General features: G+C 36.2%; 1 protein-coding gene across 2 annotated transcripts in view; it reads right to left on the bottom strand.

The window, feature by feature from the left end:
- BMP5 (bone morphogenetic protein 5) overlaps positions 1-23,560 on the bottom strand; it is a 113,781-nt gene that overhangs the window by 27,228 nt on the left and 62,993 nt on the right. For both annotated transcript variants that reach the window (XM_045802747.2, XM_045802757.2), the window contains exon 3: positions 10,012-10,160. In XM_045802747.2, coding sequence (XP_045658703.2) covers positions 10,012-10,160 — 149 coding nt within the window. The remainder of the gene's footprint in view (positions 1-10,011; positions 10,161-23,560) is intronic.

Raw genomic sequence — 23,560 nt, 5'->3', positions numbered from 1 at the left:
GATCTTTATAAAGACAGAAAGTAAATTTTGATAAATAGAGTGAGTTGGAAAATACATGAAGTATAGTTTATGAAAACTGTATGTGACTAATAAGAGAATTAATAACTTCTTGGGTTGAACGAAGTACAAATTACCAGTGCTCCAATATTTGTGTTTAGTTATTCTAGCCATGAAAGGCATATTGATGATTTTGCTCATTTTTATGCAGTGGGAAAATAGCAAAAATCTAAAGCATACAGGAAAGATTTATGTGCTCTGATGTGCTTTAAGACATTACACAAGTTAGAAAACCCATGGGTCACAGCTTACATGGGTTTGGAAAATTAGCAATACTGATTTTAAACCCCAAGGGAACTCTTTGTCATATTTATTTTCAGTAGCCATCTAGTCATTTTTACCATAAAGATACAGGAATTCTTCTCAATGGAAACTTTTCTGAATCATTCGCATAAAATGACCAATGCGGTTGTTTCTTTTAGCCATCTTATAAATATCTGTCCATGGCTTGATTCATACAAAGAATGATTTTTAAAAACTAATACATTGCCATAGATTGATTTATGGTTAATGTTTTTGAAATTCTATAGAAATATGGTAGAAACGGAAGCCACTTTAAAGAAAACATTCTAGAAAAATTTAGATTAAGTTTTATGTTTTGTTACAATACTGAAAATGTTGCTGTGGCCCTTATAGTAAAAGAAGGCGAAATTCTTCTAAATGCTGTCACGAGAACACTCTAGAAACTAATAATTCTAGATTATCAACTATGAACTTATATCTGATTCCTCCCATCACTCCTTGAGAATGTGTGTATGACTGAATATTTTCCCTACACACACATGCACACACGCGCGCACCTTCACACATATGTGCACACATGCACTTACCCCAAAAGAAAGTCCATGAGATGGCTAACATGGCTTGCTTCTCTTACCAGTTTTTCCATCTCTGATTTTATATATCTTGAGTTTTGGTTTGAATGTAACTATATAATACCACAAGCTCCTTTAAGATGGTATATTTCTGTTCACTGCACCCTCTCTGAATAAATATTTATGTACGTATAAGGCTTAAAGTATAAATTTATGCCCATAAATTACAATTACCTGATAAATCATCTCATGCAATATAATGGGGCCTGGAGAAAATGTCAAATAAATGGTGAATTCTTCCAGTCACATGTAACTCATTCCCTCACAGTACAAACAATTCCATAACCATTAACTTCCATTTATCAGGCACTTTTTTCCTTGTACCTAAATCTTTTTTTTCCTTTCCACATTGATTTAATTTCTGGACTGTGGGGCAAAAGTTCAATTTTACTTATTTATTTATTTAAGTATTTGAAGTTAACTATTCTTCAACTATCTTCCTCATTTATTCTTAAATATTCATCTAAAAGTCAAGCAAGTATGCTCTAATTATCCTTAACATTAAACAGTACATAAAGAACTGCTTCATTTATACTAATATTTACCTAGAACAAATCATAGGGGTATATGTTCCTCCTTATTTTCAGAACATTTAGCAAGATATGTGATTCTTACAGTTTCTTGGATGTGAAGACTCTCTCATTTATTTATTTGAAACCAATTGTCATCATCATAAATTCAGCAAAAGGGAGCCATATGGTTTTATGAACAAAAATGACTTAATTGCTTTATAAGATAAAGTTCAGATAAGGGAAGAGAATATTATCAAATCTCAAAATGTTTAAAAGATCCTCTGATAAGTGGACATAATTCAACTTTTTGAACTTAGATAAATAATGGGAAACTGTAGTCAAAACAGCAGGACAAAAAGAAAAATATCACCCTTGATCTCTGAATTTCTTCTGCTACTTATTAGCACTATGTCAGCTGATATGCAGATTAACTAGCCACATAGATCATCTGACCCTTGACACAGACAAATAGTCATCTGACAACACAGGGGCTTAATTTGGAGATTTTTCCCCTGAGGTAAAAATGACTGTCTTAGGAATCCTAAGGGTAACACAACAAACTTATTTAACCAAATACTTCCATTTAAAAATAGCAGATTCCAGGACATTAAATTTAAGCAGATATTACATTAAGAACTCTTCATCTGTCTCACATAAACATACTCGCATTCAATAAAGGTAAGCGGGTCTCAAGTTAGTACCTTGTACGTTTGTTTAATATATAGTGACATGAGGACTGGGATATATTTTTCTAATGAGGAATATATATTCTGGATGGAACTAGAAGGTATTATGCTAAGTGAAGTAAGTCAATCAGAGAAAGACAATTATCATATGATCTCACTCATGTGGTAATTAAGAAACAAAACAGAGGATCAAAAATAAAACAAAACGAAATCAGAGAGGGAAACAAACCATAAGAGACTCTTAACTATAGGAAACAAACTGAGGGTTGCTGGGGGAGAGGGAGGTGGGAGAGGATGGAGTAACTGGGTGATGGACATTAAGGAGGGCATGTGATGTGATGAGCACTGGGTGTTATATAAGACTGATGAATCACTGATCTCTACCTTGGAAACCAATAATACATTATATGTTAATTAATTGAATTTAAATTTAAAAAATTACAAAATTAAAAGTTTGAACAGCAAAAAAAAAAGGAATATATATTCTGTAATTCAAAAGATGCCATGGAATTTTTGAAAAATCCAATTTTTTAACACGGCATATTTAAAAGAAATTGCAGGATACTGCAATTTTGAAGACAATTTTTATCAGTATGTTAAATTACTCTGCACCTACTAAGGAAAATTAGCAATTAACACACACCTCGAGGCTACAAAAAAAAAATTACTAATTCCATTCCTTATTTTTAATGTAGATGGAACAGCTGTCAGTTTCCAGCAGTGAACAACAACAAAAAACCTACCAGTTAGAACCTGGGTAATAAAAGCTCAAAAATACCCACTTTCAATCTAATAGTGCTGATAACTACAGTCGATGTGTTTTCTTAAGTTTGCACAATAACGTTGGTGAAAATAATACAAAATTAAATTGTGCATTTAGAAAAGCTCTGGTATGTGTAATTTCTAAAAATAGAACAGAGAAAACACTTGTGTACTAACAAGCAGAAAAAATGCTCTAACTTTGCCCCTTTACAATGTCTGGGAAATACAGCTGCTGACCAGGATGGGTTGTAATCTGAGAAGAGGCAACAGTTACAATGGTTTCTTTCCTTGACATTTCGGGAAGATCTTCTCTGATGTTCTTCCAATGAATTCATAAGATATGTTCCATCTTCCGATTATTTTATAGAAAATGGCATTTATATAGTGGGGATTTTATGCAATGTGCTATAAATACCAGCATAATATATTTAGGAAGGACTCTTTAGCAAAGACTACCAATATTTCTTTAGCCACGTGTTCTACAAACATTAAGATACTGCTTATAATTCTACATTCTTTGTAAGAACCCATCTTGATGCTAATAGGTTTATGAAACTAAATAATAGTAATTTATACTGAAGCATCTTTGGGTTGGAAATTTTTCTTTTTTTTTTTTTTAAAGATTTATTTATTTATTAGACAGAGAGAGACAGCCAGCAAGAGAGGAAGAGGGGGAGTGGGAGAGGAAGAAGCAGGCTCCCAGTGGAGGAGCCTGATGCGGGGCTCGATCCTGGAACGCCAGGATCACGCCCTGAGCCGAAGGCAGACACTTAAGGACTGCGCCACCCAGGCGCCCCGTCTTTTTCTTTTTTTAAAGATTTTTTTTTTAGAGAGAGAGAGTGAGTGCATGAGCCAGGGGGAGGGGCAAGGGGGGAGGGAGAGAGAGAATCTCAAGCATACTCAGCACCAAGTGCAGAGCCGGAGGCAGGACTCAATCTCAGGACCCTGAGATCATGACCTGAGCTGAAATCAAGAGTCGGACCCTCAACCTACTGAGTCACCCAGGCGCCCGTGGAAATGTTTTCTTATGGTCATATAGGCCAGCCTTTAATCAGTTATCCCTCTATGTAAAAGCCTATCAAATGACAAATAGCTTGTTTCCCTTATTTTCACTGATGCAATTAGTTATCCCCCAAATATCTATATTTTCTATGAATAAGATGATTGGGACTCAAGAAAGCTATCATGTTAAGTACTAATAATTTGATAATCTCTGGCACCTACAAATATCTAACCAATACAAGCAATCAATCAGTCATGATGCATATCTCTGAGTGTGTACTTCTATTGACTTCATACCCCAGACTGGAATATATGTAAAAGTTTCCTCCAATAATCACTTTATCAGCCAGTCATTAGACATGAGCATAATAACATAGCTATCTATACACTGTGCTGCCAACTCAAAGTTTAAGAACATATCAATAATCTTGCCTTTTTCCAGTGGACTATCATTTGCAAATTTATCTAAAACTCCCTTAAATCATCTAATCATCTGTACAACCTCCTTAACAAAAACAAAAACAAAAAAGAAAGAGAAAAGAAAAGAAAAGAAAAGAAAAGAAAAGAAAAGAAAAGAAAAAAAAAATCAATCCTAAATTGAATGAGTGCCCCCTGGAGTAAGTGCAAAGTCTCTGTGCATTCTCTTGTCCTGATACTCAGCATAAAGACCTTCTATTCCTATCTTACCACGTTCCAGGTACTATCACGTAATACAGCCTCACACTGTGCTTGGAAGTAATTACTATTACACTCATTTTATTAATGCTATAGCTAAAATATGAGCTACTTTGTCAGAGCCAAGATTTGAATCTAGTTTTCCTAATGATTTCTTCTTAGAATGTATATTTCCAGAATGGAGCTATTTATTCTCTTTATTTATCCTCCTTATTTAAATTAAATATCAAAAAAATAAGAATCAAAACTTCAAATTCTGTTATCTATAGCAATAACTATAAATTTATCTTATATTTAAGCATCAATTACAATGGAATTTAAATGAGCATTTAATAACTCTGAAATCTGTTTTCTTGATTTTTCACTACAAAATTTAGTGAAACTTTGAAATCTCTATTTATAAATCTGACTTTTTACCTTGATACACTTGGAGATTATGCCACAACTTCATTTGAAGAAAAATGGATATTAGAGTATTATTTTTAAAACTTTATAATGTTTCTTGGTCATTAAACAATACTCTGACAAAACAACATTTTGATGACTTGAATACAAATGAATCAGAAACATACGGATTGAATTTTCTTTGACGTATAAGTGGGTTTGAATAGAAAGGAAAAAAAGTCATTGGCAAAATTCATTCTGAGTATTGCCAAACCTAAAATGTCTGAAAACATAGGATTTTTTAAAAGACATTCTAATGAACCCAAAAATACTCTCTTTGTTTTTCCATCTCTAAATTATTCTATAAACCCAAGTTTGAAAAAAGAATTAATTTACTTGGAAGGTTTAAACTATATAAAGCATCAAGCAGTGGGAAATTATAGTGTTTGGAGGGAAATTCTAAGTCTTAAAAGCTCAGTTAAATTGCTATCTGTGTAATAAACTGTGTATGTATATATGTATAAAGGACAATGATACCATAGACTCTACAATCTTAACAAAGACCTAATAAGTCAAATAATTAATGTATCTTTTTATAATTTGGTGGGCTGAAAATCTTACAATAAATTATAAAACAGATCTAAGCCTACTCATTTGCTATTATAAAAAGAGTACCTATCTTATCACAGAGATTTATTAACCACTGTGAGAGAATGCTTGAGAACTTTGAAACTGATTTTGCACAAGTGGGTCCAACCACTTCTTTGGAGTCTCTAGATTTGCCCATTGAGAAGCAGCAATGTTTCTTTTTTGTTAGCCTGCTCATACGTTTGCTTTATTTTGCTGAAACAAACATGTGGAGTTCGGATAATTGTTTTGTATGAAAAAAAATATCAGTAGAATATCCTTAAACTCTCCTGCCAAATCCACAGCAGTTCATTTGTCAAATTTCTAAAAAGAGTATTTCATAAACTGACATATTTTTCACACTTCCTCTGAGGAGTCATAATACTACTTTTGATTTCAGCAATCTTTGGATTTCCAAAATATATACTTCAGCCTCTTTATTTTTTTTTTTTTTTGCAGGAGCAGGATAATCAAAATTTAATAATATACATCATTGATTTTCTCACCTTATGACTGAAACCATTTTAACTACTGTACTGTGAGCTGGGTACAAAATTCTGCCCCTGTGTTACACCAAACTGATTTGGTTAATAATCACCCAAAAATTACAGTTTGGAATGTCTTCTTAGGAGTAATGTGCTCAGTGGCAGGTGGCGTATAAAAGTCTTTTAAATCGAAAACGCATTCAGTGATCAGTCAAGACATGTTTTTAATACCTACCCACAACCTTCATTGTACCAAGCACAGAGGGCGCAACTGTGAAGGAGCAATACACATCCTATGAGCTCATGAAACTGACATTCATTCAAACATGTAATCACGATGGTGTTGCTGTGATTGATTAAAGCAGCAGGCCTGGTTCTTTTATGACGTGTGATCAAGCAACAAGAATATATTATACATAAGTGAGATTTCATTTTCCCTCCATGATTGGCCTCCAAATCACTTTCCTAATAGCATCTGCAGTCATATTTTAGACATGAATGTTGTTCTAGCCGACTGTGAACTATTGACTTTTTCCAGACTATACCATGCCATTTTGCCATTCTGTACATTTACCTACATTGTTTCGTCATCTAGGAATGAATTCTCTCTCCCTGTTCTTACCACCACTCCACATGCTCCCACAGCTCCCTCTCTTCTCATCTCCATTTCTTGAAATCTTTTTTTTTTTTTTTTCATTTCTTGAAATCTTATTCAACTGACCTGGCTTAAAAGTTACTGGAACCACAGACCTTTTGGCTCTGTCCTATTTGGAATTAACCCTCTCTCTTCCATTTTCCTGGAGGGTCTTCATGGTACCACTATTTTTAGCATTTAGGGCACTTTACTTTTTCTAAAATTAGCTCTCTGTGTCTGTCTCCCAGATTATATTGCCCTTTAACATGTTGTCTTCCCTGTCTAGGTACTCAATAATTTTATGTCAAACAAATGGGTAAGTGGATAATCAACAAATGAATTTGAAAGCAAACTTTCCTGAGTATCATCCAGTCATGACTACCAATTACTTTTGCGGAGAAGTAAATGTATGCAGAATCCATTATTGCAAATTAAAGATGGACTGTCTGCTCTGTTTGAAGCAATATTGCAATATCATGTTGCGAACAACAGCAGTAGTAATGAAGGAAGCAACAATAAGCTGAAGCATCTGGTTATCCATATTTATAGAGAAATGTCACAAGTAGATTCTCCATGAGGTTGCAGTTAATAAAACTAAGGTGCCGGGGGGTCACATTATTTCTCAAGGCCAAATATGCTCCAGCTCTGGTGAAAATCTGTTTTAAGTATTTCTTAAATACACAAAGCCAACTTGCCTAGCACATTTAACCATTTTAATATTTTCATATTAGACAATATTAAAGACATAAAAGCAACAAGGGCTATAGATAATCTAACTCTTAAATAAAGGATTGGGAAGGCTTTGAAAAAAGTGAAATATTTATTTTAGGTTCAAAAGCAAACACAATGCCCCCCCTAAATAACACTACAATAATTTAAAGTCAAATTAATATGTAAGAGAAATATATCAAGGAGAGGGGGGAAAACTCCAAAATATAAAATATTCTTGGGAAGAGATTTTCTGTTCCCAAGAACTAGTCAACTATAAATTGAAAGCAAGACAGAAGCCAAATTACATAGATAGTAAAGCAAAGAGAACCAGTACAGAAGAAGGAGTGGAAAAAAACAAAAGAGAGAAATTTCAGAATTTTCAAGTGGGGTGTGAGTGGGTAGGGAATGAAAAGGCTGATCATATTTCACAGATCTCTTGAGTTGTTTAGTTAGACATTTCAAGCATCTCCCCAAGGAGAAGACTGGGAGAAGCACATACCACTAATTTAATTTTTCTTATTTGGGCCACATACCAGGGAAGAAACAACTGCTCACCCCCACAGTGCTGATGTCCCAGTCACATTTCTGACCATAAATGTACAGTAGTTTAACATTGTAAGAATTTTTACAAGATTATTTAAGTATGTGTTTTTCTCTGCCTACATTTATAATGCTTGTACTCTGAAAATCCTTAATGGTAATCTCAAAGCCATAATTGGAAAATAGCCCATAATTCAAATTATTTGAATTGTTCATAAAGAAAATCTAAAATTCAGCATTGTAATTAAAATCTATGGAAAAATCTAGATTTAGTGGGAAAATGTCTGAAACTCATCAATAACACTAAGAACTCTTTTTCTAGATCAGTATCTGAAGCATGAAACCTTCACTAGATGAACTCTGTGATAATTACAATTTGATTTGTATCTGTCAACCTCATTTCATATATGCAATCCTTGGAGTGCCAACGTTAGTTTTAGTATTATTCTTGAGCTGTAAATCTGGTTATATAGGTAAAACAATGCCCCTGTGAGTCCTATCGCTTATAGCAATGAACCCCCTTGCAGGAGACCCAAGTCAGACCCAACTTCTACTTAACTGTGTATTTTTTAAGCAAGGCTTTAGTGCAATATAGCGCTGAGGACTGAGGAAGGCAAACTGTAGGGCTAATGTGTCTATCGCCTGAGCCCGCAAAATACTAAAGGCAGTAAAGCTTTAAAAAGGCACAGCCTCTAATAATCATCCCTTTATAAATGACCCTCCCTGGGCGTGGCCTCACATTTGCATGGTGTGGGACAAGAGCGCAACGTAAGGCCGCTTGGTCTACTTCTAAGTACGTAAAAAGTACTAACAAATCATTAAATTAATTATGTTTTATCCTCTTATCATGACAATTATAATTTTAAATGACTTGAACGTCCAGATTTGAATTTAAAATTTTTGGACACTTTGAGTGATCAAAGGATGACAAGGTTCTGAATAAATTGGCCTTGGCTTCCCTGGTCTCCTGCTGGAATGTGCAAAGACCCCTTTCACCACAGTCTTTGTCAATTCTGTTCCATCTGTCTGAAATACCTGCCCCTGACTTTTCCCCCTAATCATGTCTTCCTGATCTTTAAGGCTAGTTCGGACTCACTCACTGTTCTGTACTTGTAAATCCACTGGGCTCTTCTCAGCGTGCAGTATCACACATTCACTAATATTACTATGTGATCACTACCTGAGCCTTACTCACCTGCAAGCCTCACGAGGCCAGTTCTTGCTTACCAATTTCTCTCCAGCATCTAGCCAAGCACACCACTCACAGGTGCTCAATGAATACTTGTGAGCGTTAAGAATAATTTCCGGAGTTTCTTCAAAATGAAGATTTCCTAGAGATCCTCCCACCCAACAGGTGATTCTGGAGCTGTTGTCTTTGACCAAATATTGGAATATGTTAAGACTTAACAGTGTTATTTTCTGCAGTACTTTGTGCCTCTTTGGTTCTATCACCATCTTCCCTTCTCCCCTTGTATTATTAGGAGCTCCTTTGCCTGTTTCCCTAGCACCACTGTGTGTGTGTGTGTGTGTGTGTGTGTGTGTGTGTATATATATATATATATATATATATATATATATATATATATATATTTGTTATTTTTCATCATTTTGAGATATCTTTTACATATAATATTTATTTCAATGTACAGTATATACATTCTTACAATCTATATAGTTGTATAACTACCATCATAATCAAGACATAGATTCAAAACACTTCGTATATAGCTTTCTTTTGGAGTTATTATATTACAGTAGAGCTACTTGTTTGCATACAGGTCTTTAATACTAGATTAAAAACTCCTTGAGAGCCAGAAACAATATCTAATTCTTCTTTATCCCTCCATCCCCACTACAGAGCCTTAAGAGAAATGTGTGTTGGGAAAATACATTTATAAATAGATGACCTAATTAATATATTGCACTATCCAATGGCAGGTGCTACCTAGCACATGGTAAGTATAAAACAGTCTATTCTATCTTGGTTTAATTGTATAGAAAGCTGTAACTTCCAATGTGCAAAACTAGCGCCACAAAAAATATTTGAAATTCATTGCTTACCATCTCCTGTTTCTGCACAGAGTTGTAAACCCAAATTATTCTGTGGATTAATTACCCAATGATTGCTGGTCACAGTGATATCAAAGACAAGCCAACCCACATCTAAAGCTTGGGCCTTTCTTGTGTCTAACAGGAACAGATCTGCATCCCTAAGGAGAAAAAGAACAACAACAAAAAAGTTAAAAGTGTGAGTGAAGAGCATCATTTCCCATACTTAAGTGAAAACATTCCAAAGGCACTCTTTAAAATAACAAAAGTTAAAAAAAAAATAACAAAAGTTAATTAAAGAACTAGGGGAACAAGTGACTCAAGTGATGGGTAATAAGATACAGAACCTTTCATTGTTGGGCCCCAACCCAAATCTGGTGCAGATTAGTAATATCTGAAAGTAATTTCCATTTTCCTGCTCTTCACTGGCCTTTACAAACTGACTTAGTGGTCTAGATTTGGGCTCTGATAATCAGCTTTCCCTAAACCCCTGTCTGTAAGTAGCCTTCACTGGCAAGTTCACCAGCAAGGGGTAAACTGGGTAGAAATGGAAGGGAAAGTAGCTACTCTAATTTGGATGAATGTGGGTTGTCAAAGCGACAACGGAACAGGCATGGGCAGGATGTGATGCAAGCATCTGCTTTAGAGATTGTTCTCCCTTATTTTTCATGTTCATTATACTTCTTTTCCCATTATATAATACACATTTTTATTTTTTATTTCATTTTCCATTTTGATTATATGATTATTTTATGGATACCAAAGGCCAAGAGAGGCTCTCAGACGGCACCATTGCATTAAAGGATGAATCCCACCAATGGCGCAGCAGACGACCCCCGACTTCCTCTAACACCCTCCGCGTGCGTAAGACCCCCGGAGACAGTAACAGCTATGATTATGAACGTGTACGTTTTAGAATAGTCTCCACCGTGTCACCGTGATTCACATTTATCAATCTTCACTTTAGCATTAAATTTCCAAATGAATGAACATTTGTTGAATTATAGTGAACTGCTTTATTTATTATTTCCTTACTACAGGCAGCCTCGGCTCTAGAAGTTACACGTGTCCAACATTTCATCCTTACCACAGCTCTTCAAAGCAGCATAGAAATATACTTGACCTTTGATCAAAATGACCTTTGATCCTGTGCTGAATCTGTTTAAGGACATATTATTTAGATGAGGAAAGGCAAAGCTATGTCATAATCAGCTATGTTAAATACTGTTCTGCATTTGCCATCAAGCCGCATCACACAAGTCACTTCAAAGGTGGCTTACAAACTATAAAAAGCAAATTTTGAGTAAAACCAAATGGTGTGTGTGTGTGTGTGTGTGTGTGTGTGTGTGTATGCTTTCTTAAGAAAAATACTCTGTTATCATTGAAAATTTAACTGTTTTTAAGAGAAGTGGATTCTCAATGTTTTAGGAGCTGCATCTCCATTTCTTTATTTCAACTTGATTTATTTCGTTCTTTCACTAACCTAGAGAAGTTACAATAAAGGCATAAAGCATTATGATTATTTAAATCATCCAGCTACCCCTAGTCCCAATGATGCAACTGTCATTCTCCTTCACAATTGTAATCATAATGTTTACCAAAGGAGGGGTGCAGACACCTTTTCATATCTAATCCCGGACTCAGTTTGAGATACCAAAGACATATATGGCAAGCATATGCTATAATGCAATGAAAACATTCCATTAGTTTTCACTTGAATTTTAAGGACCCATTATATTCACAGTGTGATGGGGTATTAATCAAATTCTCCCTCTTCTTCCTAACTCGGAAAACTCATCAAGTAAACAAAACCTGAGAAAATACAAATTATCCTTAAATTCTTGAGATAATTGGTAAGTACCTTTGAAACTATAATATTGGAATAATTTAGTCACATTATCGGCTTGTGAAACAGAAGGAGTCATCCTGTAGCTTGCAAAATACTCAAGTGCTACCCTGCTGTCAAGCCTGCTTTCAATTTGAAATATGGCATAAATGTACTACTAAACTCCACAGAGTTTATGATGCCACCCCTTGGCATGAAATAAACAAACACTTGGGGGCGCCTGGGTGGCGCAGTCGTTAAGTGTCTGCCTGCGGCTCAGGGCGTGATCCCGGCGTTCTGGGATCGAGCCCCACATTGGGCTCCTCCACTATGAGCCTGCTTCTTCCTCTCCCACTCCCCCTGCTTGTGTTCCCTCTCTCGCTGGCTGTATCCAACTCCGTCAAATAATAAATAAAATCTTCATTTAAAAAAAAATAATAAACACTTGAACGAAAAAGAACAAAGAGGTAAAATTTGAGAACAATTTCCACTAAGTAATAAATATCTTTAGGTAGTTATCCAGGTAATATTTTCTATTATTTTTAAATTATGCTGTTTTTCCAGAAAAAAAAAAAAAGTCCCCAAACTATCCACATCCAAGTACCCAAACTTTCAAGCATGCCTGTGAAGAAAATGATTTCAGTTTTAATGGCTATATTTAGAAAAAGCATCAGCCAGAGGAGTCAAGCAAACCCTAAATATATGAATTTCAGAGATGCAACTTGCAATTCATCGGAAGGTACATCTAGGCAGATAGTATGGTTTGAAAAATCCAAACATTCTAACCCCCCCTCTGAAAGGTTGTGAAGTTTTGGCTGCTTTCATAAGCTCATGGTTCATGATTTCTGAGCAAAGCTATTTTATTTTTTGACTGATAAATTCTGTTCTTTAATTTTTCCTCTCTCCTTTTCTAGAAGCTCTTCTGTATTACCTACAGACAACAGAGTACACTTTGGAAGGATCAAGTCTGTTATTAATCAACACAATAGTAACAGTTCTGTAATTTTCACTCATGTAGTACCTTTCATAGCAGTCTCTTAAAAATCAATCCCTACCCTAATTTTCTGTAGAAAATTAGATGTGATTTCTTTTGAAGTACAAAATTACTCCACTAAAAATGGAACTTACATCACTGGAAATAGTAGAAATACTGTGTCCTATGAACAGTATAAAATAAACCTGTTAAAGTTGCCTCATCTTATTGTTTTTACCTGATGTCTTTATAGAAATTCTTGAAATATCTAATAAAAGATATTTTAAAATATTAACTCATTTAAGAGGAATGAAGTAGGAAATATATACATAGCAAAATATATTTATTTGTAGCAGAAAAATATCCATAATATAATTTCTATATATTGTTTACAATCATAATAATGAAACTAAAATTAAAATCTGCCTTCTAGCAAAGGCAATAAAGTCCATTTACATGGAAGCGTATAAGCAAATATTTCACAGTGGTATTGTGTTCATTTTCTAAGGCCGCCATAACAAAGTACCATGGACTGAGTGGCTTAAACAACAGAAATGTTTGTCTCACAGTTCTGGGGCCTGGAAGTCCAAATCAAGGTGTCAGAAGGGCTGGTTCCTTTGAGAGCTGTGAGGCAAGTATCTGTTCCAGGCCTGTCTCCTCTTGTAGTTGGTCATCTTTCCTTGTGTCTTCATATCATCTTCCCTCTGTGTGTGTCTCTGTGCCCAAATTTCCCGTTTTATAAGGACACCCTAATTGCCTCATTTTAATTAATTCTCTCTTTAGAGACCCCATATCCAAATAAGGTCACATGCTGAGGTCCTGGAGGCTCTGACTTCAGTATATGAATTGGGGGAGAGAGGGGAGTACAATTCAACCCATAACACTATTTTAAAATATTTTTTTACAGGCAGAAATTATCCTGGGTGTGAATGTTCTGTGCTGGTTTACATTATAGCAATTACCAACATTGAAATGTTTTCAAAAACAGCTATGTGAAAGTAAACTTATATGGATCAAAATAATTCATAATCACTAAAATTTGTATTTTGTTTTTCAGAAAGAATTTGAGTATTTGTCTAGACTATGATATAAATCAGCATAATTTTTATACAGCTTAATGAAGTCATCATGCTGTTGTTAAATACAGAGTTATATTTAACAGATAAAGGATTCATAGCATGCATATAGACTTCTTGCATGTGAAATACATAAATATATGAAAAATAGTTACTCGAAAGTGAATAATACGTATATATGTAGATACATTTACAGTTTGGTACAAACATATTTGCGCAGATCTTACTTTAATCATGACCAGGGGCTTAAACATGTCCAGTCATAGGAAACTGGTGGGCTGTAGATACTGATTTGCAAGGTTACTTTTCCTTTTACTGAGAAAGGCAAGAGTTTTGCATATGTGTCTTAGGAGTCTCAAAATACTAGAACGGTAGGAAGCATAGGTACTTCACTAAGGACTAAACAGCAGGAGCCAACATTCAGCAAACTTTGAATTGTCATCATACTTACAACCCATCCAAAAATATAGATTGATGGAATGAGAAAACTGAGGTTATATATTTAAGAATATGACAACAGAAGAGCTAAAATTTATCTTACTATCATCATGTAAATATCAGTGACTGTAATGATAAAAAGGATTTGGGGATCAGACAGAGCTTGAACATTTAAGGGATTCCTCAGTCTATTTCCACAATGTTTAAAATATAGTACGGTAACCCGTGCCTTAAAAGATTTGTAAAGGCCAAATGCAATATAATCTGAATATCTATCTAAATGAGAGGCAAATTATAAGTGAATTTTTACATGGTGTGTCACAACACAGGTGGCTTTAAATTGCTTAATTTTGGCCTGTGAAGTTTGGGAAAGTATTATTTGGGGAGGCACATTACCGTCAAATGACCTGAGTCAAGGTTATTTGGGGATGCTTAGAGATGTTAGCAATAGAATTGGTTACAACTTGGGGCGCCTGGGTGGCACAGCGGTTAGGCGTCTGCCTTCGGCTTAGGGTGTGATCCCGGCGTTATGGGATCGAGCCCCACATCAGGCTCCTCCACTATGAGCCTGCTTCTTCCTCTCCCACTCCCCCTGCTTGTGTTCCCTCTCTCGCTGGCTGTCTCTGTCTCTGTCGAATAAATAAATAAAATCTTTAAAAAAAAAAAAAAAGAATTGGTTACAACTAAAGGATCAGGAGGAAGAGAAAAAGAAGACACTCAAGGAAATTCAGTAACTCTTCCTGGGGGTGTTGTCTTGAAAAATACAATAATTGGCAGTCTTTGTAAGTCGCTGTCTTAAAAATCACTTATAGAGTCAGAAGTTGCACTGTGGCTATAACATTTATCCATCTAGAAAAGCCTAAAAACAAACAATAACAAAAAAATGTGTACGTACTGGTGCTTTTGATAATGTAATATTTCCAATGACAGCATCATACACAGATTGAAAAAATACTATTTTTCAGACAACATAGATGGACCTAAAGATGATGGGGTTTGTAGTATTGTGATATATGACTCAAAATACAGTGACAGACATGATGTCACACACGCATGTAAAGTTTGTAAGCTTTCACGTATTTTGAGAATATAAAATATAAACATTTTATATGACATGATTAAAATATATACACATAATTATATGAGTAAACTTTTTTGTATTATTTAACTGCATTCATTATACAGCTGTGTTTACAAACAAATACATTACATAAATACTCAATTTCTCCCTCTAATTTCTTGGATCTTTTACTTAGGTAAAACAGACATCATTTTTATATGATCATATCATGATTACATGTTCTCTGTATAATCAGGAATATACGGTATGCAAACATGCCCAATATGCATTGGAAATGTTAACATTCTCTACTGTCTAAATAGCTGACCAAAGGGAGTATTCTCATTTTAAAACTACGTAAAAACTATGACGAAAAATATCTGATATGAAATTAGCTAGTCTGGGATTCTACCTCTGAAAATGACTAAAATTGATCAAAGAATACTAAAACTAAGTGGGATATAAATTACTTAGTCAAACTGTTATTTTATTGATGAGAAAATTTAAAGAGAGATCAAATTATGTCTTACGGTTACTCAGCCAATTGGGAGACCAGTCCCAGTTCCCCATATTTCATTTTCAGAACATTTTCTCTTTTATCATGGCAACTCCCTTTAGTCCCAAACTATATTTTGACTTTTCTCCTTATACCAAAAGATCACTCATTTTTGGATTGGAATACCAAAATGTCAAGCTGAGCCACCAGCCTAAAACAAAATGGTAGAATTGGAGCCAAGGAGTGACCTGAGACATTTTGTAAATCCATTCATCCATCCATTCATTTATTCACTCTTTTGATTTAACATTTGTTGACTCCCAGTGTGGGTTTTATATTATATCAATTTAAGTAAACTGGAACTACCCTGTAAGGTTCTGGAGCAGGGTTGGCCACAAAAGAAATTTGGGTAAGATTTGGAAAGTGAAAGTGAAGCGGTAGCCATATTTGTATATTTGTGCTTAGAAGACTTCCATATATTCAAGCGTTATTACAGTTTAGGCATACCGTTGAGATCTGCTGGTTCACCTATTTAGTGTGGGGCAGCAGCTGAGCCTGCAGCTCCTTCAGATCCCACTAAATCTCCTGCTCACTTTCTCTGAATCCAGGGTCAGGCATGTGGACACATCTATGAGGAAAGATTCGGTAGCAAGTAAATCATCTGCATCATTGAAATTGGAGGCTTGGAGATAGGTTCCAGTTTATCCTCATGGCTTCCAGATCATCCTCGCAGGTTCTACGTTGTCCTTCTTTTCCCCAACTCACCCCTTTTCTTCCAGTCTTCTCTGAACACCTTAAGCCCAGCATCAAAGGCAGAGCAAAGCCTTACACGGACTGTTTAACTACCTTCCACCATCGCGTAGTGTCAAATCCCTATAATGAATCTTTATGATATCATTCCCCAGAGGGATTAGACAGCTCCTTTGTATTTGGTCAATTATTCCGAGCCACTTACATCATAGAAGGGCAGTACTTGTTCTCACTGGAATAGGTACTATATGGATATGAATTTTCCTTCTCTGCCCCTAAGGTTTCTGCCAAAATCACTATCCATGAAATTATAGGATGCCTTATTTCTATCATGGAATTTTAATGCTGCTTCTGATCAAAAAGCTCATTTAACAGCAAATGAAATGCAGAATGGACTCGTGCTCATGGAAATTCTTCTGTCTCACCATGTTACCCATCACCCTGCAGCAGATGGCCTGATAGGACAGGGGAAAGGCCTCTTTCAGGACTCAGTTATGCCACCAGTTGGTTGTCAGTATCTTGTGCAAATGGACTAATATCCTCAGGAAGCTTTATATGCTCTATATCAGCAACCAGTATAGGACTCTCTCTCTCTCGTCCTCTCTCATGAGTCTAGGAATCAAGGGGTGGAAACAGGACTGGCTCCTCTACTCACTCTTCCTGATCCAACTAACAAAATTTGTGCTGCTTGGCCCCAAAATGTTGGGCTCTGTTGGTCCAGAGCTCTTAGTTCCCAATAGTAGAATGGTACCATTAGTACCATTAGTACCATTACCATTACTACCCTTAGCAGTGATTCCATGTAGTTAGAAATGGAGACATCCACACGGTCACTTTGGGCTCCTCAGGCTAGTGAATCAACAAGCTGATAAAGGGCTGCTATAGTATACGGGTTGATCAATCCTAAGTATCAAGAGGAAACTAGGTTGATTCTACCACAGTATGGGAAAGGAGGTTATCTGAAATGTAAGATACCACCTGGAACACACCTTAGAACTCCCATGTCCTATGATAAAAGTCAGGGGGAAACCACAGCTCAAAGCAGTCATTACTGCTAATGGCCCAGACGCTTCAAGAATTAATATTTCATTTACCTCACCAGGTAAAGACCAATGACTGGCAGTAGTGCTTGGTGAAAACAAAAAGGATATGGACTGCATAGCAGAAGAAGGAAGCTATAAATACCAGCTACAACCATGTGACCAGTTACAGAAGTGAGGGTTATAAGTTATGAGTGTTACTTTCTTATTTTGATATTAATGTATTTGTACCCCTATGAACCAATTCTTTTTTTCACTTCCCCATCTGCCTACCACCTCGTATAAGTAGTTTTGATGGAAGCTAATCTCATATTTCATATTGAAGGGACAGGATATCAAAGGAGCAATATGACCCAGCTAGAAAAGGAATGAACAACATCCAAAGATGGATAAAAAATCGGAGAATGGTTTTCCTACTATATTTTTTGGAAAGTATGAATGGTAATAAAATGTATGTGCTAGTGTCAGTTTGACAAAGATGGACTGCTGTGGCTTTATACTTTGTCAAATCAGCTAAACTGAAACCCAAACTCCCAGAATTCTCTTCCCTGCTTGGTTCTGTGTTAAGGTTAGCCATACAAGAAATTTGTGCAGGAGCTGAAGTGAAGCAGCAGCCAAGTTTATGCTTGGAAGATCGGTAAAGTGCCAGGTTTTCCTTCTGCTCACACGCATTCCTGCTGATCTCCCTGCCCACCTTATTGTGGGGGAACAGCTGGGTCAGCTGCTCTTCCAGCTTCTACTGGATCTCCATAACATCAGTTTCTCCAAATCCTGGCCCACAGTTCCTCCTGCCAGGTCTTCGCCTTCCCCTTCTCCACACCCTAAGCAAGGGGCATGTGGAGCTCATGGGGAAGTTCACCAGCTTACCCCGTCGGTCATTCACATCATTGAAGTTGGGACTTGCTGAGAAGTAGAATGGTTTCCAATATGTCCTTGAAGTTCCAGCCTATCCTCCCAGGTGTTAGTTCTCCTCATGCTCTCCTACTCCACACCCATTTCCCTTCCCAGTCGCCTGTGCTCCAAACTTCAGACCCATCACCAGAAGCAGAAGCAACGGTCTTACATGAACTCTTTAACCAGGTCCCGCAATGGCAGACAGACAAATCACTGTAATAAGTCCTTTATTCCTTATCACTCATATGCTTCTATTTCTCTTATCTAACACTAACTGACATACTCCCTGGTATGCATTGAATTGTGTCCTTCAAAATGATATGTTGAAATCATAATCCCGGGCACCTATAAATGTGATCTTATTTGAAAATAGGGTCTTTTACAGTGTAATCAAGTTGAGATTTGGTCATTAGGGTGGGGCCAATCCAGTATGGATGCTCTCCTTATAAGAGACATAGACAGACACATTCGGAAGGAAGATAGCTGTATGAAGGCAAAAGCAGAGATGAAAATTATGTTGACACAAGCCAGGGAATATCTGGGGCTTCCAGGAAAGGATATTCTCTTAGAGGTTTTGGAAGGAATGTGGCCCTAGCAGAAGCTTGACTTTGGACTTCTGGCCTCCAAAACTGTTAGAAAACAAATTTCTGTTGTATTAAGCCGTTCAAATTTTGGTAAATTACAGCAGCTTTTGCAAACTAATACAGTTCTCTAGTTGGACTATTTCGCATATTAAGTAGGAGGTGGGAGGCAGTATCAAAGAATGAAAAAGTGTCCATAAGATTTGGTAACAAGGAGGCTGTTGGTGGATGACATTGGTGGACGATCAGTAGAATGGAATTATGAGAATCAAATTGCAGGAGTTGAGGGGTGAATAAATATAAGAAAGTGAGAGGATTTAAAGCAAAATTATAATGATCTTCATTATAAGTCTACCTTTATAAAGCAAAAAGTCACTGTTGTAGGTGGAATTGGTATCTGCTTAATTTCAACAATGACTTGCTACACATTGGCTTTGCTTAGAATAATTATGCCCTTTAAGTTATCTTTCTGAACTTGTTTTTTCTTAAGATTAAAATAATATCTACCTCAAAAATATATTGCAGGGATGAAAGGATACATAAATGAAAAAAAATGTTATGCAAACTACATTGTTATTTTCTTTTTTTTCTTCTGCATTTTCTATTTTATTAAACTTATAGTTCCGCCCCATCATCTATCTTTTAACTAAGAAATACTCCTTCACAATGCATGACAACCACATAGATTTTCCCAGCTTTGAAAGTCATGTAACCTATGCTTAGAGATTTGTCCAAATTTGCAAATGTGCCGGTGTTGACATCCCAATGTATTCCTCTGTGTGGTGACTGGCAAGGTGGTTGTTATTTTCAGCACTGGTTATAAAATGCATTCCTATTACTTTTTTTTAAAGTTTTTTATTTTAATTCCAGTATAGTTAATGTACAGTAGTTACGTTGCTATTTTTCTTTTTACAATTGCTATTTTCTTACCAAAACACATTTATTGCATGTAAGTACGTATATAAGAAGTTGTAGGGGCGCCTGGGTGGCACAGCGGTTAAGCATCTGCCTTTGGCTCAGGGCGTGATCCCGGCGTTATGGGATCGAGCCCCACATCAGGCTCTTCCGCTATGAGCCTGCTTCTTCCTCTCCCACTCCCCCTGCTTGTGTTCCCTCTCTCGCTGGCTGTCTCTATCTCTGTCGAATAAATAAATAAAAAATCTTTAAAAAAAAAAGTTGTATGTATTATGCTTGATGGCATAATTAGGATCAGAAGTTATATATGCAATTATTACAGCAGAAGTTCTTTAATAACCTGTACTTATAAATTTTGGATATAGGTATTCATTCATTCTCTTTAACTTTAGTAACACTTATTGATACATCTGTAATCCGTAAATGAATCTTTGTCCCTAAGTCAGTTAGAGGGAAAAAATTAAGTTGAAAACTTTATCAAAAAGAAGTAAAATTATTTATATAATCAACAATAAGAGATAATGAAAGAGAAATCTTCTTCAGATCGTTATGGTTTCAGTTATATTTATTTATGCCTGTGTGTGTGTGTATATACATACATTATATGTTATATAATAGGGAGCAGGAAAAAATAGTTAACCAAGAGTGTAATCATTCTATAATCTAACCACCAAGCACTAAACCTGGTCACGAAAAGCATTCAGAAATTGTCTGGAAGATACACCAATAAACTTTGGAGGAAAAGTGGCATTACTCTATTTCCATAAGACATGTACTTTACAGACCACAGGACTTCTCCAGTCTTTCCAATTTCTACTATTATAAGTATTTTACCTCCTTCCATCACCCTCTGCCTTTGAATAGCTTATCGAGTCTAATAAAATGGTAATGATGGCCACCCAAGGAATGAGCATATATCTTTCTCTGGGCATTTGACATTAATACCACAACACAATTTATGGAACCTAATGTTCAACTCTAGTATGGAACACATTAACAAGGGACAACAAATTAATAAATTATATTCTCTGGAATTTTTGTCAAAAATTTCTCTCAGGAGCAGCATTAGCTTGAAAGTGTTAGAATTTGACTGTTAGCTGACTGATATTTTCAACTGATTTTTTTCAACCAAAACAAATGTAAAATAATAAAATTCTATGAACTCACGGAGCATCAATTTTCAGAATACCTAATTCAATGCTGTATTTACATATCAAGGGTAAAGATGCAAATTGGTAAAATAATAATACTAGACGAAATTGAATGACAAGCATGCGAAAATAGAAAAACAAGTTGAATTCTCACTATGAAAATTCAGTTTTCTCTCTGCAGAGTTTTTTTTTTAATTGCCAAGATATTGTTATGTTTTACAGGTTTCCTGGCATTACATCATCCCCCATTTTTCCCCTGCAGAGAGTCTAAACATGTGCTACTGGATATAAATACACACAGGAGGCCCCCTCATTCAACGAGAAACAAAGAAGTAAGACTATTACACAGATAGTCCAACCACTTTTAATCCTTCCTAATCAATGAGCCATGCACCCAGAGCTCTTAGGAGTTGAAAAGCTCTTCTGTGCTATGACTCTTAGGACCCAAAATAGGAAATCAGTCAAAGAAAAATTGACTGACCGGCACTTTATACCCATTTTTAAATTTATAACTTAAACGTTAAATGGACCAGGATTTCTCAACCTCAGCATTATGTACATGAAGGTCATTCTTTATTGCGTGGAGGAGCTGTCCTGTCCATTGTACAAGGTTTGATCGCATCTCCCACTACCCCAGCATTTCTACCCCCTAGACTCCACTAGCACTCCATCCTCCCACCCTCACCAACTGCGACAGTCAAAAATGTCTCCAGACATTGCGAAATGTTCCCTGGGGCCCAAATGCCCTAGTTGAGAACCACAGAAAGGGAGCACGAATCCCTGAACTCTGAAGAGACCCAAGCTAGGCTCGCGTGCTATCCTGCACAGAGAAAACGGAGTCCACCACGAGCGCCCTGCTCTGCTATACTGCTCTCAAGAGCCCAGGAAATCTTCCTGAGTGGAAGTTGTCAATGTACATTCTGAAGTATGTCCGCAGAAGAATCACAAATCTTAGCAAAGCAGGACGGGGGAGATGATGTAAATATGAAGCTGACTGTGAACTGGAATGATGACAGCTTAACTAAATATATCTAAGTAGTGAAGGTGGCTAATGACATCGAGCAGGCTAGCTTCAAATGTTTTTACAATGGAGTACAAAAATTTATATTCATTGCAGAATGTTAGGAAAAGGTTGAATTCTGCATAGCACATTTATACATATATTTGTACATACATGTACATGTGCGTGTACATGTGCACATACATGCATATACATGTGCATATGTGTGTGTATATATGTGGAAAATTAATTCAAGTACAGCACTCAGCACAGTGCCAGACACATGGTGAGCGCCCATTAAATGGGTAAGTGCTGGCTGCTATTCTTAGTAATAGTAATATTGGCATTGATAGTTTTACCTATAATATTTAATTCTTTGTACATTTAAACATTTTAATACCCAGGAATATTTCTTCTAAGACACACCCCTCTCTCTGTTTCTCTCTCTCTCTCTCTCTCCTCTCTCTCTCCTCTCCTCCCTCTCAGTATCTCTCTGCCTCTGGCTGTAGGAAATTCCTCATCTTGAAAGGCCCAGCTCAAGGGTGCACACCTCTCGGTGGCTTCCCTGAAGGTCCCTCACCTTCCCACATGAAGAATTAATTTCCCCTGCATTTGTGTTTCCACAACACTTAGTGCATACTTACATCATAGTGCTTAGCACATTGTATTATAGTTATTAAAGTCTGTGTGCGGCAGGCCCACCACAGCCCCTAGCCCTCGGGCTATGAGCTTTTGAGATTTTATTTACTCGGCCTTATGTCCCTTGTGCTTGCTACATGGTAGGCGCTCAGCAAAAGCATGCCGACCTCAGCTGAATTATCTGGAAAATTCAATCATGTGGAAACCTCATTTCCCAATAATGCCAGATATACGAGGTGTGACTGAAGAGCAATGCCTTCTATATAGAATTTGGGGCTGTCAGCCTTATATGAAAAGATTAAATAAGTGAAATGATGCAAAGTGTGTTAACTTTTTACCAAGAAAAATAAAAATCTGGATAAATATCAGAACACTCCTTTAAATTGCACACATTTAAATATGAGTAGGAATAAACGGGGGAGGAGGGAGATGGTGGAACTAGAACATATTATTTTAAGACTTTTAAGTCTTGCGAAGATAAATATGTGTGATAGACATGACATAATGGGTCTTTTAAAAATTTTTCATTGCCTAACACTGTCAAAAAATTCATATACTAGATGGTTAATAGATTAGACAATGTCTTGAATATAAAACATATCTATAAAACACCAGTCTGAGTTAGAATCCCCACCACAGCTCTCCTCAATAATAACGTTAGGGAAAGTGAGCTTTATGTATTGAAATATGTATATACATATACACACACATTGTTGAATGCAC

This window comes from Ursus americanus, chromosome 29 (genome assembly GCF_024610735.1).
Source record: "Ursus americanus isolate L20-20 chromosome 29, mUrsAme1.1.p, whole genome shotgun sequence".
Lineage (NCBI taxonomy): Eukaryota > Metazoa > Chordata > Mammalia > Carnivora > Ursidae > Ursus > Ursus americanus.
This window is presented reverse-complemented; position numbering and strand designations above follow the sequence as displayed.